This window comes from Hyperolius riggenbachi, chromosome 1, assembly GCF_040937935.1.
Source record: "Hyperolius riggenbachi isolate aHypRig1 chromosome 1, aHypRig1.pri, whole genome shotgun sequence".
Lineage (NCBI taxonomy): Eukaryota > Metazoa > Chordata > Amphibia > Anura > Hyperoliidae > Hyperolius > Hyperolius riggenbachi.
The window spans coordinates 254,728,585-254,740,735 of record NC_090646.1 but is presented as its reverse complement, the minus strand read 5'-3'; the positions used below and the strand labels follow the sequence as shown (position 1 = coordinate 254,740,735).

Here is a 12,151-nt window from a genome sequence, read left to right as displayed (position 1 = left end):
AACTGTCTCTCACCGTCCGCCAAATGTCTTTAAAAGACCTTTGCCAAGCCTCCAGAGCTGGAAACGGAGTGGAGGCCACTGGTAACGGTGAAAATTTGGGCAATCTTCCAGACACAACCTGGAACGGAGAAAATCCAGTGGAAGAACTTTTCAAATTGTTTTGTGCAAATTCTGCAAAGGGCAGAAATTTGACCCAGTCATTCTGCGCCTCTGCAACGTAGCATCTCAAAAATTGCTCTAACGACTGGTTGACCCTCTCCGTCTGACCGTTGGTCTGTGGGTGGTATCTGCCCCTTTTTTCGTAAGACAGGTGAGGGGTGCGATAACCGTGGAATACCCCTTTATGAACCTTCTATAATAATTCGCAAAGCCTAAAAACCGCTGTAAAGACTTCAACCCAACCGGCTGAGGCCATTCCAAAACAGCGGAGACTTTGGCGGGGTCCATAGACAGGCCCGTGGTGGAAATTATGTACCCCAGAAAGGCGACAGATGTGACTTCAAAAATACACTTCTCAATCTTAGCATAAAGTGAGTTTTGTCTTAATTTGTTGAGTACAAATTTCACATGTATTCTGTGCTCAGAGAGGTTGTTGGAGAAAACAAGTATATCGTCTAGATAGACCAGCACAAATCTCCCCAACACCTCTCTGAAGACCTCGTTGATGAGTTCCTGGAAAACGGCCGGGGCATTACATAACCCAAAGGGCATCACCAGATACTCGTAATGCCCGTCTGGCGTGTTAAAGGCCGTTTTCCACTCATCGCCCTTTCTAATGCGCACCAGGTTGTACGCGCCCCGTAAATCCAGCTTTGAGAAGATCTTAGCATCGGTGACCTGCGTAAATAAATCGTCTATCAGGGGTAACGGATAGCGATTCTTTACCGTGATCTTATTTAGTCCCCGGTAATCAATACAGGGCCGCAGGCCCCCGTCTTTCTTTTTAACGAAAAAGAAACCTGCTCCAGCAGGCGATCGGGACGGCCGGATGAAGCCTTTGGCTAAATTGTCACGGATATATTTCTTCATAGCCAATTTCTCTGGCCCAGATAAATTGTACAAATGACCCCGAGGGGGCATACAACCTGAACGTATATCAATGGGGCAATCGAAAGAGCGATGTGGGGGTAACTTGTCTGCAGCCTTGGGACAGAATACATCAGAATATTCCACATATTGCTCAGGTACCCCCTGAACATGAACCCTGGTTTGGCCCAATGTCACCTTCCCTAAACATCGCTGAAAGCAGTGTGCTGACCAAGAAATTAGTTGGCCGGTGGCCCAATCAATGTGTGGAGAATGAAGGTGCAACCATGGCATGCCGAGTATAATGGTGGAGGTTGTCATATGCAACACAAAGAACTGTAACTTTTCCCAGTGCAGTACCCCTATGGTGACCCCCACCTCTGGTGTCTGAGACAGTGGGTGATTCCCTTGCAGAGGAGAGTCATCCACTGCCGTAACCTGGACGGGTGGTTGTACTGGTGTGAGCGGAATACACAATCTCTTAGCAAACTCCGAATCCATAAAATTTGCCGCGGAGCCTGAATCGATAAAGGCTTCCGTGACCTCAGTCTTATCTTCCCATGTAACGGTACAGGGAAGAAGCAATCGTTTTTCTTCTAGGGGTAAAAGTCGGACGCCCAGGGTGTTACCCCCCACCACTCCTAAGCGGCAGCGTTTTCCCGGCTTATTGGGGCAGTTCTGTACTATATGCCCCCCTTCACCGCAGTACAAACACAGCTGTTCGGTCATTCTCCGTCTTCGCTCTACCTGGGTTAATTTTGACCGAGCAATCTGCATCGGCTCGGAAGGAGGCACGACAGGAGAAGGTGAAATAGTAGTAGGTGGAGTCACTGGGACCGTGGTGTAAGATACCCCTCTGAGACGGGAACTACCCCTGGTCTGTTTTTGGTAGCGCAGCCTGCGGTCGATTCGGATGGCCGCTGAGATGGCCTCATCGACTGTTCTGGGCTCGGGCTGGCTTAACATCAAATCAGAGACCTCATCGGACAGCCCTGACAAGAAATGATCTAATAGGGCATAGGTGTCCCACCTGGCCGTAACTGACCACCTCCTAAACTCGGCCGCGTAATCTTCGACCGGACCTTCGCCTTGACGCAAAAGCTTGAGCTTCCGCTCAGAAGTCGAGGCAAGGTCCGGATCGTCGTAAATTACCGCCATAGCTTTAAAAAATTCCTCTACAGAGGTAAGAGCTTTGTCTCCGGCGGGCAGGCTATACGCCCAAGACTGGGAGTCGCCGGACAACAAAGTTTTAATAAACGTGACCCTCTGGGTCTCAGTACCCGAAGATTGGGGTCTCAACTCAAAATAGGACAACACCCTACTCCTAAAATTCCGGAAGTCAGATCTGTGGCCGGAAAAGCTTTCAGGTACAGGCATACGTATGTCAGAGCTAGGAGAGGATCGCACATGATCCACTGATGTCTGGAGGGTTTGTACAGACCCTGATAGGGCATCAATAAGAGTTATGTGAGTGCCCAGTACTTGATTGATGTTGTCCACCGAAGCGGCAAGTACATCCAGACAATCAGTGTTTGCGTCCATTTTGTATTTTGGGTCTGGCGTTCTGTAACGATCGGTGGGCGCAGAGAGTATCTGATTACCGGTGATCTGCAGTATCACCGGAAATACAGATATATACCAGATTATAAGTGATCTGCAGTCTCACCGATAATCCGATGTACAAACTAACCTCTGTTCACCTGAGTAGAGTGTAGTGTTTGGTGTAACAGTAACACTTAGAGGACAAGGCCTCAATGCAGCAAGGAGTACTGCACAGATTCCTTCCGCAGACCTGAGCTCTCCAAGACGGGAGGAGTCAGACTGACAGTAGGAAGGTATATCTGAAAGTGACCCTCAGGAGGAAGGATCGCTAACAGAGCGAGGAACCGTCTCTAACGGTAAGGTCGGTTCTCGAGGTCGGACAAGCCAGGTCGTACACACACGGACAGATAAAGTACAAGATCAGGAGGCAAAGGCGGAGTCAAAGTACAGGCAGGGTTCAGCAACGAGGTATCAGATATATCGGGGTACAAAATCAGGAGGCAGAAACAGAGTCAAGGAACGAGCCGGGGTTCGGCAACAGAGTATCAGAAATATCGAGGTACAAGATCAGAGTTCAGGAGGATAGTCAAAGCAGGCAAAAGTCATAACATATAATCACAATCAAACTAGTACTTTAGCTATCAACAGAATCTAGCTAAGTGTAGGATTACAGCTCCAGCTGGTCCCGGCACACTTAAAGAGAACCCGAGGTGGCTTTGTATAACGTTAGTGGGGCACAGAGGCTGGTTGGGCACACTAACACCAGCCTCTGTTGCCCCATGGTGTGTGTCAAAGACCCCCCTGCTCGCCGCTATCCTTCCCGCAGTGCTGGCGACACGCAGCGCGTCGCCAGCACAATGTTTACCCTAGCGCTGTCTGTCAGCGCCGCTCCCCCGCCTCCTCCGCATCGCCGCTACCCGCCCTCGTCCCTTCCCTCCAATCAGCGCGAGGGAAGGGACGAGGGCGGGTAGCGGCGATGCGGAGGAGGCGGCGGAGCGGCGCTGACAGACAGCGCTAGGGTAAACATTGTGCTGGCGACACGCTGCGTGTCGCCAGCATTGCGGGGGTATAGCGGCGAGCAGGGGGGTCTTTGACACACACCATGGGGCAACAGAGGCTGGTGTTAGTGTGCCCAACCAGCCTCTGTGCCCCACTAACGTTATACAAAGCCACCTCGGGTTCTCTTTAAGGATCTGACTACAGGTCTGAGTGCTCCCACATATGTGATCGCACGCCAGACAAAGAGCAAGTGAACAACCAGCAGTATATATACTCTAGGACCTTTCCAGGACCTCCCTAATTGCTGGTCCAATGAAAGCAGTGGAATTTGTCAGCTGACCCAGCTGGTCAGCCGACACCCTTCTAACTGCTATTTAAACTCTGCCTCTGTGCTCGCGCGCGTGTAAGTCTGAATCCTGGTGGACTATCAGTCCCAGCCACACCAGTACTGTCATGCAATGTATCTAGTGCGGGGGCCGCCTCTGATGCGGATTCCGCCGTTACCAATGCGGATTCCGCCGCACTGCCCATGCGGCATGCGGCGTTTTTTCCGCGTTGTGACGCCATGCTGGACGCGGAAACAGCCGCCTCACCTCGAGAGACGGCGGCTTTTCCGCGTTTCCTCACAGCACTCAGTGGAAACCAGCCCTTAAACAAAACATAATCAACCAAATGGGAAAGTTCATTAACAGCCTTCTTAAAAACAGCAGTAAGGTAGCCTTATGGAAACCACAGAACTATAGCTATATCTTGTTTCAGAAAACAAAAAATCTTGCTAGCTTTAGAAGCTGTAGATTGGCATTGCACACTGTTGCTGAGTCTGCAGTTTACCACAACCACCAGATGCTTTTTCATTATGGGTTAAATTATATGCAGCACACACATTTTTATTCCGCATGTTCTTAGCGTTACATGTATTCAACTGAATCTATATATATGCCCCACAGATACATTTTATGGGCAGATGCAATGCTATGGAATTCCAGCTATCATTTGGAGAGCGTCCATGATAGCACCTGGCAGTAAAGAGTGCCAAGTATGTACAGCATGGGCATTAAATAAGAGGCCTTCTGTAAACTCATTTAAGTATCTTTGAGGTTTAAATGAAGCTTGGCAGTACATATGCCATAACAGATCGGCATGTGTTTAATATGTACTTGGAACATTCAGCTACTCACGTTGTGACTGTGACAAAATCCAATTCCTCGGATGATTTGGAACAAATACTTTCGTACTCTGGTGAAGTCCAATCCACTAGGGAACTGTTCAAGGTCATCCAGCACCGTCCGATCAACAAATTCAAATACTAAATACCAACGTTTCTTCTTCTTACAGACTTCTAACAAGTTCACCAAGTTTTCATGGCGCAATTGCTATGCAAAAAAAAAAAAAAGAGAAAGATAAAGATATAAATAGTGCCAGACCTGGAGTTTATCATTTTCCTAAAAGCATACCCTTGTCTCTGATATAGTTGATGCATATGCACAATACGGTAAATTAATTATCTGAAATAATAAGAAAAAAATACTCTAAAGAGCATAACTGTAATTTTGTGTTCCAGTGTGCTGCATATTTAGTATACTATTCATGTAACTTTGTATCTAGGATCTTGTTATACTGCTTGTCATGTAATAAAATGAAAATAGCTGTATGCATGTTCAGATTTCTACATTTTAACAAAAAACAAAAACAGAACAGCTATAAGGTATGCTGATTTGTTTATCAGAGGAAAATGTACAGTATTAATTATCTTCATTTTTCTTGTAATTCTCTTCATCCCATCTCAGTGCTACTGACCTACTACTTGAGAGTTCCAATCCAAGTCCAGTTCCACAGCAGTTTCCTAGCCTGCCCTTCCCCATCCCATATGTAAGGAAAAATCTTCACAAAAATGATTTCTTTACTCAGTGAACTGGGTTCAGTACTTTTTGGTGCAGCGATTTGAACACATGCTTTGAGTCCCATAACATTTAGTGGTGTATCAAAAGGAGAAACGGGTTGGCACTTGCAACTGAATGTTGTAAAATAGCTTTAATTGATCCAGCTAATGCAGCATAACAATCATAGTACTTCTTCACATAAATGGATCCTACCCGATCTTATGAAGCTGTGGGGTGAGGTGGGAGCGGTGGAATGCCTGACAATCATTTTGCTCTCCTGAGCGTCCTCTGAGGTCGTATGCAGGGCCTCAGGAAAGCTCAGGAGAGCGAAACGATCATCAGGCATTACACCGCTCTCACCTCACCCCACAGCTTCATAAGATAATCATTGATACTTATGATTGAAAATGTCTGTCTCATTGGGTTAGAGCACGTAACTGTTGTGATATACTGCCCGGTCTGGTCTCCTGAAAACATCCCTTACTGAACTCTAGTGCACTAGCGCCTGTAGTGCCTGTTTTCTGTTGCTACTATTGCTGTACATTTAGTTGTGTGGTGAAGTTCACTTGCTTACTACACTTCTGAGAAATATTTTTTTTTTAAACTCATAACTAACATTTTACAAATACAAGTGACCATTTTGCAAGCCTAACAAATGGTGAAAGTCATATAGTCAATAGTAGATATACAGAGTATGCAGTATGTTGATCTATATGGTGCCATCCTGTTCCATTGTGCTGTACAAAGAAAGAAACAAGGAAGTGCCAAAGTATAAAGAAGTAGGCGATGCATGACAAAAAAATACGACAATAACAGGAAACAATACCGACATAACCCTGCCCCTGTGAGCTTACATTCTAAATACATGAACATTCAGTAAATATAGTCATCAAAAATGAGTATTTGAAAATGATCAGCTCCAGAATCCTTCACTGTCAAGGTGCCAATTTTTGCTGCTGCTTGGGTGGGTGCCTCTTTTGACTACTTAGTCATGGTGATATTTAATTGAGGTTTTGTGTGCCAAAGAATGTTCACTTTTACAAAAACCAAGACAAAACAAGTCAAAAAACATTTATATTGCACTTTTCTCCTGGCGGACTCAAAGCGATTGAGCTGCAGCCACTAGGACTCGCTCTATAGACAGTAGGGAGTCTAGCCCAAGGTCTCATCACCGAGTAGGTGCTGGCAGAGAGTGTAAAAATAGGAGTGTTTATACATTTTATAAACAAGTTGTAACAAAGGGAAAGATGATGCATAGCATGCCCTGGATTTTAGCTTTGAAGTAAACAATAAGGGACACAAAGGAAAAAAAATCTCTGCAAAGTATGAATTAGGACAGGTGAGGTATAGTCTGACTTGGTCCTTACTGGAGAGAAACTGTCACTTGCATACCTGATGTTTAACTCTTTCAGGCAGAAAAAGGAGAGGAACAGTGCATAGGTATTTTTGTGTTAGGCACTGTATATACACATGTCTACCTCATTATGTCACATGTCACCTTAGGTACCCTTTAAGCAAATCCAAATGTATGCAGATGCACTGATTCTTCCTACTTGTGTTACATAAAAAAGTTGCTACTTGCGTGCAGTTGTTCTATGTGACCATGCAAAACTGTTCATTTGTTTCTTCTTGCTCCATGCACTGGGAAAACAGAAAATGACACCCAGCCAACACCTGAAAACCACTGTATTTGGTTACTATACATGAATTTTCCCATTTATCAGGGGCTTTCAGAGGAAGCCCCTGACCCTTCTTGCATGCTAATACATATTCGGTGTATTAGTATACAAACAGAATAAGACTAAGTTCAAGTTTAGGTCACAGTTTCCCCACGCAGGATGCTGGCACTTTGCTAAATTTGTCACTCTGCCTAGTATCAGATTTCTGCCATCAATTCTTTCATCAAGCGTTACAGTGAAGCTCTATGTGCTGAAAGACAATTAACAAGTAGGTTTTCTGCCATCTCCATGGAAGATGTACATAAATAAAACTGCCAATATTTAGGACTGTAATCCATTGTGCTTGTCAGCTAATCACATACACAATGAGGCATGGTAAGTGTTATTATGTTTCAGTTATAACGATCATTACAATAATTAAAAGCCAATCCTAGCTGCAGCTTTCTTCACTCCAGCAGTTTGCTCTAATAGAGGAAGTGCATGGAGAGTGTTCAGTGCAGGACAGAACTGCATTATGTGTAGTGGCTATAAGTAGGATGACTGTAACCCAGAGCATTGGGATGCTATCGGGCCTATTCTTGTGTACTAGGTGCAATCAGCATTATTAGTTTTTCTACAAGGCGATTTTTCCACAAGCACGGACCAGATAAACCATTATTTTCAGATTGGTTATAACCCCATGTTTTGTTTTGACTCCTTTCTCAGTCTATTTTCAGAGCTGAGTTTTTAGAACCAACAATGAGATCTGAGGAAGTTAGCAGTTTTGTAGTAAGTCACTTTCCCAGTTCACACTATCTATAATGGATTTACCATTTTTGTAATTTTCAGCAGCTTACCACATTGGTGTAATATTGTGTGCTTATGGTTTTTAAAACCCCTTAGGCCCCGTTCACACTTGCGGTTGTCTGCCAAACGGACCGGATGACCTGACCGGATCCGGACCGGATCCGGATCAGATCCGTACGGTTCTGATCCGGATCCGATCCGGATCCGGTCAGGTTGCATCAGGTGTTCATCAGGATGCGATCCGGATCCGTTTGGCAAAAGTTACGTAAAAAACAAAAAAAATGTTGGGGTCTGGGAGGTCAGCAGAAGGGGGACCTGTGGAATCAGGCCCTCCGCTGTTTAGCACTCACCTCCACCTCCAACATGCTGCCAACATCTCCAGCTCGTGCTGCTCCACTCCAAAATGCTTGCCCATGTGTCCCCGATCCAATATCGCCGCAACAATCCTCATAGGAAGTGGGGTAGAACATCCGGATTTTTAGCCAGTGTGTTGTGCGCTATCCGGTTCTCATTGATTTGTATTGGCCGGATGGTGCAGTCCGGCTCCGCCCCGGATACGGCTGCCGGAGGAGCCGGACCAAAAAATAGCGCATGTTGGAACGGACGCCGGAGTCCGGATCCGGTCCGGCTCCGGTCCGGACGAAACGGACGCATGTGAACGGTGGCATAGACTTACATTGCTATGCCGTGCGTCCGTTTCGTCCATTCCGCATGCGGTGCGGCTCCGGCACGGCGATTCCGGATAGCCACCGCTAATGTGAACCGGGCCTTAGACTAAATTCATGTAAAACGATGCAGTTTTCTGGTGTGGTGACCACCAGTGGTACTACTGTCTCTTCACTCACTAATGTAGATGCTGACATCAGACTTTACCCTGTACTTACACAAGTACTGCCATTAAACATTGGTTGCCGGTATCCATGAAGAAATAAAATAGTAGCGCCAGCGCATGCAAATTAGGGATATTGTTTACCACCAGATTACATTTTTAAGGAAATAGATAAAACAAGGGGAGAGTGACACATGTGTCATTACTATGTGTGCATGTTAGTTAAAAATGGAATCAGCGCTGCGTAATATGTTGGCGCTTTATAAATACAGTAAATAAATAAATAAATAAAATAACAACAAACACAACAATATTATTTTTCCTTAGGAATCAAAGTACATAACATGTCTCAGTGTAATAATTAGAGTGAGAGGGGATATTGTCACAGAGGAAACGCCCACATGTCTATAATGCCAGACTAAACAGGTGATCGCTCAGTCTGTTTTGGACACCTTTAAGGATGCAACTGTCCTGACTGAAGGAAGTGTATTTCTTATCAGTAAATCATAATGTACATAGCAGAGGTTTTTTCTCTTTCTCATGTTTTTTTCTTTTCTAGTTCTTTCTACCATCTTCTCATCTGATTTGCCTGTGAGGCTGAGTTCCTATGTTCCGCTCATACATGTAATTTTGCAATTGATATGTAGCCATCGGTGGAATGCAAACCCATCTGCTCGAGACTCCAAACAAATCACTATGGACAAACAAAGTGGATGCTGCACTTCTTCTTCACTGGCCTTTGAAGATCAGGCTCAAGTGTAGACCTTCATTTTAAAGATTTTTGGTGGAATTAAAAAGTATAGCAGATGGCTTTAGTGAGTCAAAGATTCACTGGTATTTATTCAACAATGGCTGAGTGGTGTTGCTGCATACACTGGGCATACACTGGATAAACAAGTGATAACACTTATCATAGTAGCACCCGACCCAAGAAAAAGAAATTGGCTCCTTCCTAAGCAGAGTGCCCCATTTTGGGGGAATCACAGACCTTCCTAGGGGACAGCAGATTGCTCAGATTTAGCTAAATGTGCTTTTATTAAGAGCTAGAAAATATGTAATTCATTGACCATCATGCTAGTTCTTTAAAATGGGTTAATTGGAATCCACTACCAAATATTCACTGTGACGGAGGTATTCTCGCCATAGAGTTTATTTCAGGGCAAGTATTGATTTGGATATCAAACCAAACATTAACAGCTGTCCCTGTTGAAAAAAAAATTCAGTTCCCGCCAAGGCAGTCCCAAACACCTCAGCAGGGAATAAGAAGAAAGCTCAACATAGACATAGTCAGCAGTATTAAAACAAACAAGTTACCGTTGCTATCCAAAACATTTTAAAAAAATGTTTTCGCGTTTTACTTTAAAAACAACATTTAACTAAATGTCTTTCTTATAAAGACAGAGCAGAGAAGAAGAATGTAGTGCATCTTATAAACTAAACATATAGTTATTTCATGCAGAACAAGTACGTGCCTTGTGAGATCACTTTACTTTCTGTTTGTCACATATTGCATCCTTCAGTGATCCTCAGTTACCTTCAGCTTAACTACAGTAATCCCACAGTAGACTTCCTTAAACTGCCCCGAGACAAGGTAGAATTATGGGATAAGTACAGGCAATACAAATAAAGAATACTTGAGCTAGTTTCAGAGAAGCAGAGCCTCTATTGTCACACTTGATGTAGAATATTTCAAGCTTGTGGAGTGGTTACTATTGAAGAGTTGTGTAAAGGAGACAACAGAGCAGTTTACAAGGCTCTAAAGAACTATGAATTCTTACTCACGTTGTTTGCAAAAATTTGTGTTTACTTTTTTGTGAGAAGAAAATAAGACAAACAAATAAAGATATGGGCCCATATACAATTCATGTTTTCTCCTGGGTTTTCCATGTGTGATGTTTTTAGAACTTGTCAACAAAATACCTTTTAAACCACCAGCAAGCAAGAAAATACTCAAAATAATTTTGATAGTACTTTTTCCATTTACTTTTTGGTATTTTTTCAATTGCAAAGTGCTGAAAATTGAAAGCTGAAAATGTATCTCCTAGGAGACAACACAGGAGAAAAAGTTAATTGCATATGGGCCCTTATTCAATTCACTTTTTATCGTACCTTTTCTCCTAGGTGATATCTTCACATGTATCAATAAACTGCCTTTTAAGCCATCAGCAAGCAAGAAAATACGCAGAATAATTTTGACAGCACTTTTTCACCTACTTTTTGGTATTCTTTCAATTGCAGACTGCTAAGAAAATTTTAAACAAAAGATGAAAACATTATCTCCTATGAGAAAGCTTTGAGAAAAAAAGGGCCTGATCCATTTCACTTTGGCCCATATGCAATTAAGTCATTCTCCTGCGTTTTCTCCTGGGTGGTATTTTCAAACTTGTCAATAAAATGCCTTTTAAATCATAGGCAAGAAATACTTAAATAGTTTTGATAGTCCTTTTTCACCTACGTTTTGGTACTTTTTCAATTGCAAAGTGCTGAAAAAATATTATAAATAGAAGATGAAAAATGATCTCTTAGGAGAAAACTCAGGAGAAAAAGTGAATTGCATATGGGCCTTTTTCGCCTAACTTTCTCCTAGGAGATAATTTTTTATATCTGTTCAAAATAACTTTTCATCACCCTGCAATTCAAAAACTATCAAAAAGTAGGTGAAAAGTACTGTCAAAATTGTTCTGATCATTTTCTTGCTTACTGGAGGCTTAAAAGGCATTTTTGATAAGATGTGAAAATATCATCTAAGAGAAAACGTAGGAGTAAAAGTGAATTGAATAAGGTCCAAAGTGAATTTAATATGGGCCATAGAAACATAATCTTATCTTGTTTACATGCTATATAGCTAATGTTTAAAAAATAGTGTTTCTTGTTTTAATAAAACAATTGTATAAAAATATATATATATAAAATATTATGAAGAAATATTTCACATGTACTTGAGGCCAGAAGATGGCGCTCCAAACAATCCAGACTAACAATGAATGCCTGTGTAATTCAGGAGTTGACTAAGTTAATGAACAAGACTTTCTGCATTGATTCAGTATGGTATGGGGTGCCTTTATGAGTGCCCTGTCTTTGACCTCTAAGGTTTTATGCACAGTATATAGTGAAAAAGCAGCAGGTTCTAAAATTATTTAAATCCAACCTTAGGTGTAAAACTAAGATTACACCATGCTGTTACCGCACAGTAAAGATTAGTGAATCAGGCACAATAACCATAAACATGCTGCTAAAATTAGTGTGGAGTAGTTTAAAGAGAAACATTTAAATGTCTTGGAATGACCTAGTTAAATCCTAGCTCTCAATCCAACAGAGAATCTGTGGTATGACTTAACGATTGCTGCACATCAACAGATTTAACGTCTAACTTGAAGGAAATTGAGAATTTTTGCCTTCAGCAAAGGAGT

The 12,151-nt window shown here is 42.9% G+C and overlaps 1 protein-coding gene across 4 annotated transcripts in view; it reads right to left on the bottom strand.

The window, feature by feature from the left end:
* The window catches only part of CDKL2 (cyclin dependent kinase like 2), a 95,595-nt gene that overhangs the window by 25,303 nt on the left and 58,141 nt on the right, over positions 1–12,151 (bottom strand). For all 4 annotated transcript variants that reach the window (XM_068233062.1, XM_068233053.1, XM_068233072.1 and 1 more), the window contains one exon: positions 4,746–4,940. In XM_068233062.1, the coding sequence (XP_068089163.1) occupies positions 4,746–4,940 (195 nt within the window). The remainder of the gene's footprint in view (positions 1–4,745; positions 4,941–12,151) is intronic.